Source organism: Camelus bactrianus, chromosome 36 (assembly GCF_048773025.1).
Source record: "Camelus bactrianus isolate YW-2024 breed Bactrian camel chromosome 36, ASM4877302v1, whole genome shotgun sequence".
NCBI classification, from domain to species: domain Eukaryota; kingdom Metazoa; phylum Chordata; class Mammalia; order Artiodactyla; family Camelidae; genus Camelus; species Camelus bactrianus.
In genome coordinates this window covers 4,408,607-4,426,225 of record NC_133574.1, presented here as the reverse complement: position 1 = coordinate 4,426,225, position 17,619 = coordinate 4,408,607, and the positions used below count along the sequence as shown (strand labels likewise).

Below are 17,619 nucleotides of genomic sequence, written 5' to 3'. Positions count from 1 at the left end.
CCAGCTCCCTGTCCCCACGTTGAAATTAAATACAATTCTGAAATTGTCCACTCTGGCATACAACCTCCTAAGTCATTCTGTCATGTTCAGATTCAGGTTCAGAGTCTCATCTGGGCCTCTAGGGTGAGCTGCCCCTCAGTGTCTTCCTGCTTGTTTGCCTTCTGGTCACACGTCCTTGTGTGATCCCCAAACCTTCCCCTGCAGGGTGGATGGACATTGGGACCAGGTTCTGACATGTAGACTGACTTGTGAAAACGTGCATGACTTCCACACATTCCCAGCTCCAGTGTTCATTCTTTCTCTGTCTCTCAGTTCTTCTCTGTCTGTTTTGTCTCTCTCTCTGTTTCTCTCTCTCCCTCTACCTCTCTGTGTTTCAGCCTGTCTCTTTCCTGCATGTATGTGTGCATATGTTTACGTGTATATGTGTGTATTCATGTGTGTGTATTGTTAGGACCCAGGGCAGATCACTTCTGAAAATGCCTTGATGACATATTATGTGGTAATCATGTTATTGAAGAAAAAAAATCTTTGAAAGTTGTGCAAACACTTTGGTGGGATCAGCTCTAAGGATCAGTACCGCTGGGGAAGGAATGCACCTGTGGCCCTTTGATGCGTCCTGCACACTGTTCCCCCAAAGAGGAGCGTCTGTTCCCTCTTCCCTCCAGGGGACCTGCTGGGGCCTCTGCCTCCTCACGTTGTCACCAGGCTAAATGCCTACCAGTGCGATGGTGACCAGTGCTGCCTCCACAGTGTGTCCGTCTGCCTGTGTCCTCACCTGAGAGGTTGAGCATCTCGAGCACACTGGCCACCTTCACTGCCTTTCATTGGAACTACCTGTGTGAGTTCTCTTTCTTTTTAGAACACTGGGTTTCATGAGGTTTTTGGCCCACAGGGATATGAAATCTTTCTCTGACCTTGGGTCATGAGGAAAGCTTTTTCCACGTTGTGGTTTGGCTTTCCAGCTGTCTTTCTTGGCCTTTGTTTGTTTTTTGGTTTTGTTTGATTTGTTTCACCACAGGAAGAGCGAAGCATCTCCCTTTTGGCTCTGGTTTCATAATTAGAACAGCAATGCCTACCCCCAGACAATGCACAGAGTTATTAAAAGGGCTTTATTTTGTACATATCATCTTTAATTCATGTGGGTTTCTCCTTTCAAAATACAAACATGCTAATTCATGTAAACACATACACAAAAATCACCAGTCCCCTCTTAAGGTATGTGGGCACACACAAAAAGCCACCTTTTATATGACTTCATTAACAGGGAACCTCTAGGATAGGTAAAGACACAGAAAGAGAAAGGGGATTGGGGTTTTTCATGGGCTGGGGGAGGGAGGATGTGGGCTGTGCTTTGAATACAAGTTTTTACTTTAAGGAAGGAAATAGTCTGAAACCAAACAGTGGTGTTGGTCTCACAGCATCATGGGTGAACTTAATGCTCCTGAATTGCAGAATTTTAAATGGGAAAAGGCTAAACTTTATTCTTGTAAACTTAAAACATATAACTAGATGTTACTCTAATAGAAAAGAACAAACCTGACTCCATATTAGATCTGTTCTTTTGTCTTTAACCCTGTACCCTGTCTTCTAGGCTCAGTCTTGCTGGCTCTGCACCTTTTGTAAAACATTGTTGCCTTTAGCCTCTCTGGTAAATGAAAGAGATTGTTCTCAAGGCTCTGACCTTTAAGCATATTAACACTTTTGCACTGATATAAAGACAATAAGTTGCCAAATAGAAAATAACTTGTTTTCTTAGATGTTTTGCAGGGGCGGCATGACCTGACCCACGTGGACAGCTATAGACCAAGAAAATGGTAGACTACTTCCTGGAGAACCATCTTCCCCATGTCAGACTTCAGGTTCCTTTTCTATTGAAAAGGGGAGGGGCTGTGGTTCGTTACTGCAAACTTCTTGGTGTAGGATTTCTTTGTTCTTGGAATCCTTTGCAGCTGTCCACGTGGGTCGGATCATGGTATCCCTGTAAAACCTCGAAGAAAGCAAAGGTTATGTTCTATCCTGCAACTTGTTACCTTTATAGGAGAGCAAAAGTTTTAATATCCTTAAAGGTCAGAGCCTTGAGACTAGGCTTTCATGCATATTTCAGGCTAAAGGCAACATTGTTTTACAAAAGGTGCAGAGCAGGCAAGAATAAGCCTAGATAACAGAAGACAGGTTTAAAGGAAAAGGAACAGACCTAATATTGATTCAGATCTATTCTTTTCTATTACAGTGCCTTTTGTTGAGAGGTAAGAGGATGTTTACAGGTGGGTCCTCCTCTGCCCCAGGCTGGGGTTCAGGCAGGAGTCCTTCCAGGTTCACCATGAATGTGGACTTGATCTCCTGCAGAGAAAGTAACAATTATTGGTGATTAAAATTGCAGTGAAAGTCCCTTCAATTCCCTGTAAACCATACCATGGCAAGAGACATCTCATAGGCCAGTCAACGGTCAGTCTCCCCTCATGCAAGGGACCAGCAACATGGCGGGTTCCATGGTGGCCTGGCCATCGAAGCTGCCTGCTTTGTTCTCCAGCCTTGGCTTCCTAACATGAACACTTTAAAAGCTCCCATCCCTCTTCCCTTTGGCCCAGTGTGAATGAACAAGGTCTCTGCAACCACATGGGCTGAGCCCACGCCATGCACACAGCCCTGTGCACACAGCCAACTGCCTGCTCTCCATCTCTGGGCTTAGCTGCACCCTCCAAACTCCCCAATCCCTGCAGGTCCGCATTCCCAGTGTTTCTGCCCTAGGGGTCTGGATCACCATCAGGACCATCAACCACCCCAAGTCCACAGGCGGGTTGCGGGCAGCCAGAGATCACCCTGACACTCAGACTCAGATGAGGCACAGCGCGCAGGGTTCAGGACACCAGGGCGGGAATTGTATCTGCCTCCAGCTCGGCCCACCTCACCCTGTGGCCTCAGACACTAGCTATGCTGGTGCACACTAGGCCGGAACCCTCGCTGGTGGCAGTCACCATGGGGACTGGAGTCCGGACTACCAAACCCCAACCACGGGGTGAGTGGTGAGAGATTCATCTCCAGGTAAGGGTGCACTAGGTGTGAGGGGGGAACCCGTGGTGAAGGGGGTACAGGCTGAGAGGTTACGTGCCGCTTAGAAGGAACTGACCCAGTTGAGGGGTGAGGGGGACCACTTCGGGATGTTGGAGGTCCTGTGGTGAGGCATGAGGGGTGAAGTTGGGGTGTAGGGGCCATAAGTTAGGACCTAGCAGGATGGAGTATGTGGCAGGGACCTCGGTGTGAGGAGAAGGAGCCCCATCTTCGGGGTCTGGTGGGAGACTGGGCCTGTGCAGGATGGGAGGATAGTATCGGGAAGTGAGAGGCTAGCAAGGGGAGTGGGGCTGGGGCTGTGGCCCGGCCCAGGGCGGTCGTGGTTTTGAGCGCCAGGACCCCATTGGTGGCGGTATGGGGGCACTGGGGATGGAGATCTGGGTAATGGCGGGCAGCGGTGTGGCGGGCAGGAGGGTAGGCCCGCAGGAGAGTGGGCCTGCAGAAGGGTGGGGTCCCAGCCCACCGCCCCACCGCAGGGCCCCACCCAGGTCCTTCTGGCCCCAGGCGCCACTTCCGGTACAGCAGGAGCTCCAGGCAAAAGTCCCGGATGCCGGCGGGGCGGGGTGGGGGAGGGCGCGCATGCGCAAACGTACAGACGCGCGGACAGCGGAACCCGCGCAGAGAGTGTGGCAGCCAGGTGGGAGCCGGGTGTTCCTGGAGCAGCTCCCTGAAAAGAGCGCGGCCTGGAGTCTGGGCCGACGCTTACAGTCTCCTCCTCTGCCGCCGCCTGGGAGGTGAAGGCGCGCTGGATGGGGCACGGAGCCGGCGAGTGCGGCCTGAGCTGCGCAGCTGGGGAGGCGCGTGGGTAGCGGTGCTTAGTTGAGTCCCGGGCCACGAGGCCCATTAGGACCCTGAGGAGGGTCTGAGGCCGCCGCCTGGTTCGTGGTGCTGTCCCCTCTCCTTAGTAGTCCCTGAACCCCGCGTCTGCCCTGACTCTTATTCCCGGGTTTGGGAAAGCGGATGTGGCCCCGGAACATCTCCAACCGGCCCTCAGACCGTGGCCTGCTCCCTGGAGGCTGGTGCGGTGCAGTCAGTGGGCGGCGGCTGAGAGGAGGGGTGCCTGTCCTCAGCGGGAGTAGGTGGACTTGCTCCCATCTCCTCCAGGGCCTGTCCTCGGGGCAGCCTGTTCCGCGCCAGGTTCTCAGGACACATGTCTTCATGTCAGCCCGCTCCTGGGAGGAGGGCTCAGTACGGTCGGGGGCAGTGTCGATGGCGGGCAAAAACTTGTGGAGGACCAGGCTCTAGCCCAGGATAACTCACTCTCCTTTTTTCTCTTGCTTCCTCAGGTGGTGGCTGTAGTGGCTTTTCCAGTATAGCTTATTACCAAGTATGGAACATAAGTTTCTGTGCTATACAGAAGAAACTGTTTTTTTAAAAAATCTATTTTCATATAGAGTGGCTAACACTTATAAGTCTCAAACTCCCAAATTTATCCCTTCCCACCCCCTTTCCCTGGTAACCATAAGATTGTTTAGTATGTGTACGAGTCTGTTTCTGTACTATAGATGAGTTCATCGTGTCCTTATTTACTTTTTCTTTTTCTTTAAGATTCCACATGATATTATGTTGCGTTATTCTTTCCCTTTTTGGCCTGCTTCACTTAGAATGATGTTCTCTGGCTCCATCCACTGCTATTGCAGCAAATAGCATTATTTCATTCTTTTTAAATGGCCGAGTAGTATTCCAGTGTATAAATATACCACAATTTCTTTATCCTGTCATCTGTTGCTACCTTAAAATTTGCTTCCACGTCTTGGCTGTTGTATATAGCGGTGCTGTGAATATTAGGGTGCAGGTCCCTTTTCTCATTGGAGTTCCCTCCGGATATATATCTGAAGTGGGATTGCTGATTCATAGGGTAAGTCTATTTTTAGTTTTCTGAGGCGTTTCCATACTGTTTTCCACAATTGCTACACCAAACTACATTTCCCAGCAACATTGTAGAAGGCTTCCTTTTTCTCCACAACCTCTCCAGCATTTCACATTCATGATGGCCATTCTGACTGCTGTGAGGTGATACCTCATTGTAGTGTTGATTTGCATTTCTCTGATAATTAGTAGTATTGGGCATTTTTCCTTGTGCCCATTGGCCATATGTTTGTCTTTATTGGAGAAATGCTTGTTTAGGTCTTCTGCCCATTTTTGGATTGGGTTGCTTGTTTTGTGCTATGAAGTTCTGTGAGCTGTGTATATATATACTCAGGAAATTAAGCGTTTGTCGGTCGCATCATTGACAGATATTTTGTCCCATTCCGTAGGTTGTCGTTTTGTTCGCTTGAGGTTTCATTTGCTGTGTCAAAGCCTGTAAGTTCAGTTGGGTTCCGTTTGTTTGTTTATTTTTGATTTTATTTGCATTGCTTGGGTAGACTGCCCTAGGAGAACATTGCTGAGAACTATGTGAAAGAATGGTTTGCTTATGTTTTCTTCAAAGAGGCTTGTAGTGTCTTGTCTTATATTTAAGTCTTTAAGCCATTTTGAATTTGCTTTTGTGTGTGGTGTGGGGGAGTGTCCTTACCTCTTTGATTTGCATGCAGCTGTCCAGTTTTCCCTACACCATTTGCAGAAGAGCCTGTCTTTACTGCAGTGTGTGTGCTTGCCTCCTGTGCTGAAGACTAATTTACTGTAGGTGTGTGTTTATTTCTGGGCTCTGTTCTCTGTTCCATTGATCTAAATGTCTGTTTTCATGCCAGTACCACACTGTTTTGATTACTGTATCTCTGTAAAATAGTCTGAAGTTTTGGAAGGTCATTCCTCCAGCTTTATTCTTTTTCTTCTGTATTGCTTTGGCAATTTTGAATCTTTATGAGTCCATAGGAATTTTAGGATTATTTGTTCTAGTTCTGTGAATAATGTCCTGGGTAACTTGATATGGATCACATTAAATCTGTCCAATGCCTTGAACAGTACAGCCATTTTAACAATATTGATTCTTCCAATCCAAGAGCATAGGATTTTTTCCATTTCTTTAAGTCATCTTTAATTTCTTTAATCAGTGTTTTGTAGTTCTCCATGGATAAGTCTTTCACCTGCTTGGTGAGATTTATTCCTTAGTAATTTTTTGTTTATTGGTTGTGATTTTAAAAGGGATTGTTTCTTTACTTTCTTTTCTTACTACTTCATTGTTAGTGTAAAAAATGCAACTGATCTGTGCATGTTAATGTTGTATCCTGCCACCTTGCTGCATGTTTTTGTAGTTCTTCTCTGTCCATCTTTCGTACCCCTCCCTTATGGGTAGTTGATTTTCTTTATTGTTACATTTGTGCTTCTCACTTGTTTTTGCATATCTAATGTAGGTTTTTGATTTATGGTTACCATGAGGTTCATATAAGTTGCTTTGTTACAGTATCTAATTGTTTTAAACTGATTGTCATTTAAGGTTATATAAGTTCTAAAAGATCTACTGCTTTATTCCCTCTCCACCACTCCTTTTTTTATTTTATTTTTTACATCTCCATATGTGTCCTATAGGTGTTTATTGTAAGTATAGCTTTTACAAATTTTGTCTTTTAGTCTTTGTAGTAGCTTCTTTAAGTGTTTGATTCACAGCCATTGCTCCATTTTTGCCTTTAAAGTGGGATTTCCCCCTTCACCTAAGTTCTGATTTCTTGTTCTTTTTCACATGAAGAAAACCTTTTAATACTTCTTGTAAGGTCAGTTTAGGATTGATGAACTACTCTTAGTTTTTGCTCATCTGAGATGATTTTTAATTCTCTTTCAATTTTGATTAATAACTTTGCTGAGTAGGTGGCCTAGATTCTAGGCTTTTTTCCTTTGAGTACTTTAAATATATCACGGCTGTTCCTTCTGGCCTGCAGTGACTCTGCTGAAAACCAGCTTATAGGTTTCCACAACTTGCCTCTCCTCATGACTACAGTGAAACCACAACTGACTGCTAAACAAGCATCAAAAAAAGATTGGATCCTAGCAAAACAAGATCTTCAGTGGAAACATAGAGACGGAGCCACAGCAGGATGGTAGGAGAGGCATTCTCATGATAGAGTTGGGCCCCATACCCTCCACTGTGGGCAACTCACAAGGTGAAGAATAAGTCACAATGAACCTCCCACAGGAGTGAGAATGATAAGGCCAGCATCAGGCTCCCTAGCCAAGGGTTCTGACACTGGGAGGAGGAGGAGACCGCAGGACACTTTTTTTTCTTTTTTTCTTTAATATTCTGTTTATTTTATTGTCCTTTACTTTATTTTACTTCATTTTATTTTATTTTATTGAGTTATAGTGTGTTTACAGTGCTGCATCAATTTCCAGTGTAGAGCACAATTTTTCAGTCATACACATACTCATTGTCACATCCTTTTCTACCATGAGCTACCACAAGAACTTGTATATATTTCCCTGTGACATGCAGTATAAACTTGTTTATCTATTCTATATATATCTGTCAGTATCTACAAATTTTGAACTCCCCAAGTGTCCCTTCCCACTCCCCTCCTCCCTGGCAAACACAAGTTTGTATTCTATGTCTGTAATCTGTATCTGTTTTATATTTAGGTTTATATATACATATGAGCAATATATGCTATCTTTCTTTCTCTTTCTGGCTTACTTCACTTAGAATGACATTCTCCAGGAATATCCATGTTGCTGCAAATGGCATTATGTTGTCACTTCCCATGTCTGAATAGTATTCCGTTGTATAAATATACCACATCTTCTTTGTCCAGTCATCTTTCAATGGACATTTAGGCTGTTTCCATGTCTTAGATATTATAAAGACTGCTGCCATGAATATTGAGGTGCGAGTGTATTTTTCACATTGGGTTCCTTCTGGATATATGCTCAGCAGCATAATTACTGGGTCATATGTTAAGTCTATACCTTGTCTTTTCAGAAATATCCATATCATTTTCCACAGTACCTTCATCAAATTGTATTCTCACCAGAACTGTAAGAGGGTTCCCTTTTCTCCACAGCATCTCTCGCATTTGTGATTTGTGGACTTTTGAATGATGGCCATACTGACTGGTGTGAGGTGATACCTCATTGTAGTTTTGATTTGCATTTCTCTGATAACTAGTGATTTTCAGCATTTTTTCATGTGCCTATTGATCATTCATATTTCTTCATTGGAGAATTGCTTGTTTAGGTCTTCTGCCCATTTTTAGATTCAGTTGTTTGCTTTTTTCATATTAAGTCATATGTGCTGTTTATATATTCTGGAGATCAAGCCTTTTTCAGTTTCATCTTTTGCAAAAATTTTCTCCATTCCGTAGGTGGTTGTTTTGTTTTGCTTATGGTTTCCGTTCTGTGCAAAAGCTTGTAAGTTTACCTAGGTCCCATTTGTTTATTCTTGCTTTTATTTCTATTGCTTGGATAGACTGGCCTAGGAGAACAATTTTGAGATGTATTTCAGATAATGCTTTTACTAGGTTTTCTTCTAGGATGTTTATTACATCTTGTCTTATGTTTCAGACTTTGATCCATTTTGAGTTTGCATGTTTGTTTGTTTGTTTGTTTGTTATTTTTATGGTGTAAGGGAATGTTCTAGCTTCATTGATTTTCATGCTGCTGTCCAATTTCACCAACACCATTTGCTGAAGAAGCTGTCTTTTTTCCATTGTATATTCTTGCCTACTTTGATGAAGATTAGTTGAGCAAAAGTTTGTGGGTTCATTTCTGGGCTCTCTATTCTGTTCCACTGGTCCATATGTTTGTTTTTGTACCAATACCATGCTGTCTTGATAACCCTCCTACACTGCTGGTGGGAATGCAGTTTGGTGCAGCCATTATGAAAACAGTATGGAGATTCCTCAAAAGACTAAAACTAGACTTGCCAAAAATGCAATAATCCCACTCCTGGGCATATATCCAGAGGGAACCTTAATTCAAAAAGACATCTGCACCCTGATGTTCACAGCAGCACCGTTTACAATAGCCAAGACATTGAAACAATCAAAATGTCCATCAACAGATGACTGGATAAAGAAGCAGTGTTATATTTATACAATGGAATACTACTCAGCCATAAAAAGAATAAAATAATGCCAATGACAGCAACATGAGTGGACTTGGAGAATTTCATTCTAAGTGAAGTAAGCTAGAAAGAGAAAGAAAGAAACCATATGGTATCAGTTATATGTGCAATCTAAAACAAAAAGAAAAAGATAAAGAAAAAGACAAATGAACTTATTTACAAACAGAAACAGATTCACAAACATAAAAACAAACTTACGGTTACCAGGGAGGAAGAAGGAAGGGATCAGTTGGGAGTTCGAGATTTGCAGATACTGACTACTGTATATAAAATAGATAAACAACTAGTTTATACTGTGTAACACAGGGAACTATTTTCAACATCTTGTAGTAACTTATGGTGAAATAGAATATGAAAAAGAATATATGTATGTACATGTATGACTGAAACATTGTGCTGTACACAAAAAATCAACACAAAACTGTAAACTGACTCTAACTCAGTAAAAGATAAAAATTAAAAAACAAAGATAATTCTCTTTCTTTGGCTTTCAATAATTGAACATGACATGTGCTAGCAGTCTCATTGTTTTTATCCTACCTCTGTCCCTTCAGCTTCTTGGAGGTGTAGATTAATCTTTTTCATCACATTTGGGAAGTTTTCAGTCATTATGTATAAAATGTTTTCTTCCCCTTTTCTCTCTTCTATCCAGGTGACACCAGTACATGTTTGTCTGTGTGATGACTGTTCCCCACGTTTTGCTAAGTCTCTGTTCCTTCCCCTTTTTCTATCTCTGAGCTTCAGTTCACATTGTCTCTCTCTACCTTCACGTCCTCTGAGCCCTCCACGATCCTGCTTCTACTCTTGGACCCATCTAGTCAATTTTCACTTCAATTTTGTAACTTTTAACTCGACAATTTCTATTTTCATGATTTCTATCTCTTGATTGATATTCTCTATTTGATGAGACACTTCCTCTAATCCTTCAGACATGGCCTCGTTCAGTTCATTGAACATATTTATGGTGGCTTCTTTGAAGTCTTTGTGTGCTAAGGCTGACATCCCAGTCCCTTCCAAAGCCTTTTCTTTGCCTTCTTTCTTGTGTGTGGACCACACTTTTCTGCTTCATCACATGTCTTCACATTTTCTTGTTTAAAGCTGGACATTTAAATATCATGTGGTAGCAACTCTCAATTCTTTTTTTTTTTTTTCCGGTTTTCAAAAGTTTACTGTAAACTGCGTGCATTTGTAACATCTTTATTATTTGCATATAGATATATTTTGATGTAGCAACTGTCAATTCTAATCCCCTGCCCGCCCCCACTCATCCCTGGTTTGTCTGTGTGTCTATTAATTTATTTTTCTAGTGAGTTGGCTGAACTAACTCTGTGACTTCTATTTTCCCTGATGTCCCTGCTCAGTCTTCTTTTTCCTGGTTTCACCTTTTAGCCTGGCTACCTAGGGGTCACCTTGGGCCAGCATAAGCCACTTGTCACTCAAAGGTTGTGCTTAAGGCCCAGTGGCCTGTTAGATTTTTGCCCTTTACCTCTGGATGTTTGTGTGACATGGAGGCTGCTGTCCCAGTTTACATGTATTTTGTCCCATGTCAGACAAAGACCACCCACGCACCCATCTCTCCTGCGAGGCACAGCCTTGGGCGAGCACACAGTCTTCCAGAGTGCCAGGGATGTGTGTGGTTTATTCTTCAGAGCTGTTCCTGGGTCAGGGTGGCCTACTTCCCAGCCTGTTTGGCCAGAAATTGTGCTGAGGTCATCAGTGCTGGTGGGCCTGTGTCATTGGGGCTGGGTTTGTGGGGCTGCGTCAGTGGGGCCCTGTGAGGAAGCCTGGGAGAGTCTCCGAGTCCTCTGATCATCCTTCATGGGGTGCTCCTGAGCAGGGACAACTCCTCACCTCCAGGGCAGCCTCTGATGCAGGGATGGCTCTTCTCCACCGTCTCTCTCCTGGTGGGGATGGGGGTCCCTGACTGTTGCTGCCCCCACCTTTGATGGCCCTGGTTCTCCAGCCCTTCCACACAACCCAGAGAGGCCAAGGCAGAGTCTAGCCTCTGTTCTTCCACACCCTCATTCAGCCTGCAAGTGTCTGTCTAGCGCCTGACGTTCCACCACCAATGGCAGGTCCAGGGGACACTGAAAGTCAGCAGTCAGGGATTCTGCCCAATGTGGGAAGCATGCTAGCTGGGGACCAGTACACTGGGTGGTGGGGCCGAGGGTGCTTGGCAGGGAGGGAAGCGGGTCGGAAGACCGCACAGCTGGGGAGACTTTAACCTAGGGTGAGTGGGAGCTGGCTGATGCATGGCATCTCGGTGCAGGGAACTCTCCACACTCAGAGGGGTTCCCACTCCTGCAGAGGCCCTTTGATCAGGGTGCTGGGCTGTCAGCACAGCAGGGTCCCCGTGAGGATTACGGTGCCTTCAGGCAGTGGGAAGTGAGGGGTCCAGGGGCAGTTAAATTAACTGTGCACCCAAAACCAGCCCCCACCTACTTCAGCCTGTTTCCTAATCTGCAAAACTGGAATGGTGTTCACCATCCCGCGTGGGTGTAGATGGGCTGGGACAGACTAGAGATTCAGGAGCTGGAATTCCTCTGTCCCCTGATTGTTTTCCTTCCTTCCCACTATTTGCTCTCACGAGCTCAGTCTCTCTGTCTCTATCTTTCACTTGTAACTTTCTCTCCTGCTCTGGTTTCATTTGATTTTCACCCTAGCCCCCAGATGAGTGAACTTGGTTTCTGTGTGTCAGTTCCAAATTCCCGAGAAAGACCCTCTATTTCCCTCTGGATCTGTTGTCCAACCCATCAGTTGTAGCCAGAGGAGCGACACCCACTGGGACCAGCAGAGGGGGTCTGCACAGCCCCCCACCCACCACTGTGGGAGCACATAGCTCTCCGAGGAGGAGGTACTGGCTGTGACTTGGTGTCAGTAAATGTGAATTTATGTCTCCTCTTGCCCCACCTTCATCCTTCTAAACAAAGATGAAAATTAAACACTCCCAGGATCTGTGTCATGGAATGCTCAGGGTGGGGGCTAAGGGGGCTGGATTCCTTGCTGTGTTTAAAGGGCTACAGTGACTCCCCAATGAGAGTCTGAGAAGGGGACAGCACCGTTCCCACCCGGCACTTAGGGCGCTGAGTCTGCATAACATTGAGCCAGGCTTCTGACCACAGCTCAGGGGTCTGGTCTGACCAGTTAGCCTTTGAAACCATCCAGCTTTGGATTCCTCAATCCCTCCCTGAGGTTTTACCTGAACCACCATCTTCTGTATCTCTGAAGGCAGATGATGAGGACCCTTCACGTAAGGCATTTGCACAGCCCTGTGCAGGCCTTTGTGCTGCGCGGTCTGCCCGGCGAGCTGACCGAGGTTCGTATTTTACCGGCCTTAGAAATAGTCTGGTTTCCCAATGCACTGTTTCACTGAAGAAGCAGCAGAAGCCGCATCCAGCTGATAAAAGCAAAAAAGGGACTTAATGAAAATATACTCGGAGGGTTCGTGGAGTGCCCCGGACCAGAGCCAACCCGGGGGCCGTAGGAGATGTTGGGGAGCCCCAGGCACCAGGCCGGGCTGGGTGCTACCGGGCCCCCTGCCGCCCCAGCAGGGACCCCCCTCCTCCTGACCCTCCACCTCACTCACTGCAGGTTCACGTCCCGGCAGGGCCAGGTCACACTGAAGCCACCAGCACACACCTCAATGGGGGAGTTGGCCCGTCTCAGCTGAGGGCGTGTCCGGTGTGGGGAGATGCCCAGTTAGAGGAAGGCGGTTCTCCTACTGATCCGAGTTAACGTGCAAGTCAGTGCCCATCACTCAGGAGAGCCGGGCTGGTCGGACCTCATTGTGGTGACTAGGCCGTCTGAGGTCAGTTATCACTTTTTATGTTGGAAGGCCCTGGAGGGAGCAAAAGTGGAGGTTGTAGTGCTTATTTTGTTTCCCACATACCAGGTATGGTAAGAAAGCCACTTCAGACGAGGCCCAGAAAAACCATGTAGACAGGCCACAGAGCAGGTCGTGCAGCCAGGCCTCTGAAGCCGCGAAGCCCGTGTCCCCATCGGCTCCTTAGTTACCAGTGGAAATTTGGGGGATTTATGGGACTGTGTGCTCATGTGGGGTCTGGGACGTGTGTGTTTAAATCCACATCTTCAGAAACTCGGCTAGAACCACAGCCACTGATTGTCTGCATGGAGGGAGAGGAGGGGAGGATTCCAGCCTCTGGTCCAGCTTGTGAGGAGCTCAGAAGTTGCTCCTCCTGTCCTTAAAACAACACCAGAGCTGAGGGATCTGCAAACCCACTTCTCTTCTTAGATCCACCAGAAAACTGAGGGGAAAAGCTGCTCCCAACCCAGAGAGGCAGCCGGAAACCTCGGAGATTCTTACAGCAGCTCCCAGGGCAGAGCCCGCTGCTGTAAGAACCGCCAGGGCAGGCAGATTTAAAAGGTCCCTGAGACTAGCGGGAGGTACAGCATGGGGAAGTTTGAGTGTGACAACTCCAGGGGGCCAGTCAGAGGGGCCCCCTCCTCTTTTTCATGCATTTTACCTTCAGGATCCCGCCCTGTTCTCAGAGTGAAAATAACAGAAAAACCCCTCATGCTTCCTGCCAGGAAAGGAGAAAATAGCTCTATTGAAATACACCCAGAACATTCTGTTCCATTGTGGGGGGGGTTGTTTTGGTTTGTTTTTAATGAGAAATTATTTTACCAGAGCCTAACCTAACTGGGGGAAGGGAAATCCCTTCTGTGTCACCCAAATTGGCCTGGGGGAAAGAGACAGACTTGTGGAGGTCACAGCTCAGGGCACAGGCTCAATGAGAACTAATCACAGGACTACAGATGCTCCCCTCTGTCCCTCTCCCCCAACGCCTTACCTCCATGTCAGTAGGGCCCCTGTGTAATGACAGGAATAAAATTAAAAGAAGTAAATGTCTCAGGAGTGTCTAGGGAAAACCCAAAGACAGCGGGGAGATGAAAACAAGGACACACGGGTGGCTTTAGCCTCTCACACCAATAGCTGTAGCAAACTACACACAGCCCAGCTCCAGCAGATAAACAGAAAACCTCACAGAAGAAGCTATTTATTTTGGTTCTCTTACCCAGTGCATTCCATGGTGCATCCTCGCCTAGAATTGAGTGGAAGCAAGTCCATCTCAGAAGGGACATAACTGAAGAGGGATGGCTTTCCAGACTCTGAGGGGCAGAGAGAGCACCAGCCTGGGTGCGAGCACGGTGAGGGGTGGGGTAGGGGGTGGGCTGCCTTCTTCCCAATAAGGAAACTTCCTGAGGCCAGCACAGTGGGAGGGAGGGCTATGGGGTGGAAGCAGCCAGACTTCTTCTTGAGAACTGATGGGGTGCCTCCAAGGGACCATTCAGGTGCCCAAACTGGGCCCTGATGGTGGGAGCCAGTCTGTTAGCCTCAGAGCCCAGGACTGAGCTGGGCGCACAGCAGGTCTTACTTGGCAGGGTCCATTTCATTTCCGTGAAGCCCTGTGTAAAACATGAAGCATGGACGGCCTGGTGAGAACAGCTCTGCCCTCAAGAGCGGTTTCAACTCCTCTCTTCCCAGAGAACAGCATCTCTGAGCCCGTCCTGGGCGACCTCACAGAGATCACCCTAGTGGCCCAGGCTACTGACCGGGAACATGTACCTTCCTGCAGCCAACCCCAGACGTCCACTGATGCATCATATACTGGCAAAGATATGAGTCCCTGTGCATTGGTCTAACAGCAGAGACTCTGCCACAGGCCCAAGAGGTGGTGTGTGGGACAAGCAGGGGTGCAGGAGTGTACGCAGTGCAAAGGTGTAAGTGGTGGCAGGGGTGCAGGGGCTGTGGAGGGTGCAGGCAGTTCAGGGGATGCGGGGGTGCAGGCAGTGCGGAAGTGCAGAGAGTGGCAGGGGTGCAGAGGTGCAGGGAGTGTAGAGGTGCAGGAAGGTGCTCAGGCAAGTGCACATCCTCGCAGTCAGCCTGACCCCGGGAGATTAGTGCAATGGTCTGGGGTGGCGGAGGGGGCGGCGGCGGCGGCGGCGGCGGCGGCGGCGGCGGCGGCGGCGGCGGCGGCGGCGGCGGCGGCGGCGGCGGCGGTGGGTGGGAGGCTGCCCGGGCAAGCCGGTCGATTTCTTCTCTTCCCTGCAGCCTGGCCTGGGGGGCCTTGGCCGCCGGAGATTCGCCAGATGTTGGACTCCAGGTAAGCTTGCTCCTGGGAGGTGGGGCGGTTAGGTCAGGGGGCGGTGGCAGCGGCAGGGAGGCGGAGCGGGGCTGCCCCTGGCGACCTGGTGGAATAGCTGCCTTGTCCCGGCTGCCGGGCCTGGGAGCGGCCTCTGCTGCCCCAGGTCCCGGGACACCCCTGTCCCACTTAGCCAACTGGGGGCGGGAGGCAGGGTAGTCAGGGTGCTGGGGTGGCGGAGGTCGGGGGCCTGCAGCGGGGAAGCGGGCCCATTTGCTCCCATCTTCCCCGCGGCTTGTCCTGGGGGTGGTCTCTGTTGCCCTGGGTTACGGGACACGTGTATCCTAGTCGGCCTGACCCCGGGAGGCGGGCGTGGTACTTTGGGGGTGGTGGCAGCAGCGGCAGGTTTTCCCATGGAGCCGGTCCACTTGCTCCCATTTTCCCCCATTGTTTACCCTAGGGGCGGTCCCTGTTGTCCCAAGTTCGCCGAACGTCCATCTCCAGGTCAGCCTGCTCCCCAGAGGAGGCCACCGTGAGGTCAGGGGGCAAGAGTGGTGGCTGCTGCGGGGGTAGGGGGCTGCCTTGGGGAGCTGGTGGATTGGCTCCCGTCTCCCCGATGGCCTGGTGTGGGAGCGGCCTCTCCTGCCCCAGATCACCAGACACACCTGTCCCATTCAGCCTGCTGGGGAGGGGCGCCCTGGGCGGTGCCTTTAAGGTGCGGGGGTGGCGACGGCGGGGGTAGAGGACCTGCAGCGCGGAGCCTGTCCATTTGCTCCCCTCTTCCCCGCAGCCAAACCTGGGTGCTGCGTCCTCTGCTGCCCAAGAAGCCGGATGCCCGTCTCCAGGTCAGCTTGCTCCTGGGAGGCGGACGCGATGAGGTCGAGGGGCAGGAGCAGCCGGCCGTCGCAGCTGCCTAATGGGGCCACTTCTCCTCTCCCCTGACCTGGCCTGGGGACGGCCTCTCCCGCCCACGATTCGCCTGACACCCCACACCCGGTCAGGTTGCTCCTGGGAGGTGGGCGCGGTGAGATCAGGGGGTGGAGAGGAGAGGGGGGCTGCCCCTGGCGAGCTGGAGGATAAGCTCCCATCTCTCTGGAGGCCTGACGTGGGGCGGCCTCTGCTGCCCCTCGTTCCCATCACACTTCTCAGGGTCATATTGCCCAGGGGGTGCGTTAGGGTGCGGGGGCGGCGGGGTGTTGGCGGGGGTGTGGAGCCTGCCGCTTGGGAGCTGGTGGTTTAGCTCCCCTCTCCCCCGCAGCTTGGCCTGGGGGCAGCCTCTGTTGCCCCAGGTCGCAAAGCACAGTTTCCCTGACAGCTTAGCCACCGGAGGTGGTCAGGATGTGCTGAGGGGGCGGAGGCAGCCGCCAAGGCAGCGACGGAGGGGGCTGTCCCTGGCCAGCTGGTCAATTTGTTCCCATCTCAATCTTTGCTGCCGCAGTTTCGCAGGACGTTCTTCTCCAGTTTATCCTTCTCCTGGGAGGTGGGCGCAGTGCATGCAGCCCAAGGTCTGGGCTCTCCCCTGGGGAGGGGAAGAACTCTCTTGTTCTCCTTTGTCTTTATTCTTCAGCGAAGGGGTCACTGGACCCAATTCTTAATTCTGAGAAAGTGTAGCCTGTGTTACGGAAGAGCTGCTGGACAGTGAGGTTTCTGGGTGGGTTTTCACATCAGCTGATGCCCCAGGCAGGCAGGAAAGCTATTACTCAGAGCTTCTTAGTCTGGAGTTGGGGGGTGGCCCCGCTGTCCTCACCATGCTTTTTAAAAATGTGTTACTCCCCTCTTTTTCCTAGGTGACATTTTAGGTTATTGGGTCACAGATTGCTGGCACACTCAGCCCTGTTCTCAAACATCTTTTAAACTTGGGTGAAGTGATAAGTAGGGGAAGAAGATGATTTACTGAAAGGTAAGAACACTTAAATTTGCATTAAAGCTACATTCTGTCAATCTTTCTCAAATGATTTTTCTCTGATTCTAAATCCACGACCTAGTGAATGTTGTCCTCCTGTGTAAATCATTGATCTTCACATCACATTTGTTAAATGGTCAATGAGATTGGTTAATTAGATTATTCCTGAAAGGAAAAGCTCAGGCTTTTGAGAATTCCTTGTCTGATGTCACCCAGGCAGTCACAGTAGAAGACAGAGCTGATATAAAAATCCCTCAGCTGCCTGAACTGCAAAGCTTCTGGGATTACTGATCCCTGAAATGCAGGTGACTCTTGATGATATTCTGGGGGGTGGTTTACATGATCAGATTCTTCCAGTCCTGTAAATGGGTTCCATGGCCCCAGCCCCGGGAGAGCTGGTCATCAGGGCCATATCGTGAGGGGTGGGATGGGAAGGCAAGGTCTAAGAGCTGAAATCACTGAGATTCCACACTCGCTAAACACAGACCCCAAAGCCTAATTGTTGTCAGGTTCTGTTCTGGATTTGAGAGTGTGTTCAGACATGATTCTTG

General features: G+C 48.8%; 1 protein-coding gene and 1 long non-coding RNA gene across 30 annotated transcripts in view; one reads left to right on the top strand and one right to left on the bottom strand.

The window, feature by feature from the left end:
• Positions 1-17,619, top strand: part of LOC141576068 (uncharacterized) — an 85,075-nt gene that overhangs the window by 44,732 nt on the left and 22,724 nt on the right. For 7 of the 29 annotated variants that reach the window (XM_074358526.1, XM_074358534.1, XM_074358525.1 and 4 more), the window contains one exon: positions 12,290-12,707. In XM_074358526.1, the coding sequence (XP_074214627.1) occupies positions 12,290-12,484 (195 nt within the window). In that variant the 3' untranslated portion in view covers positions 12,485-12,707. The other 22 variants (XM_074358543.1, XM_074358546.1, XM_074358544.1 and 19 more) reach the window with 17 other exon arrangements.
• Positions 1,044-14,229, bottom strand: LOC123618912 (uncharacterized). Its single transcript, XR_012504313.1, has 4 exons — positions 14,098-14,229; positions 12,701-12,899; positions 12,261-12,458; positions 1,044-2,340 (listed from the first exon to the last, which is right to left on the bottom strand). It is a non-coding gene; the product is annotated as an uncharacterized LOC123618912 (long non-coding RNA).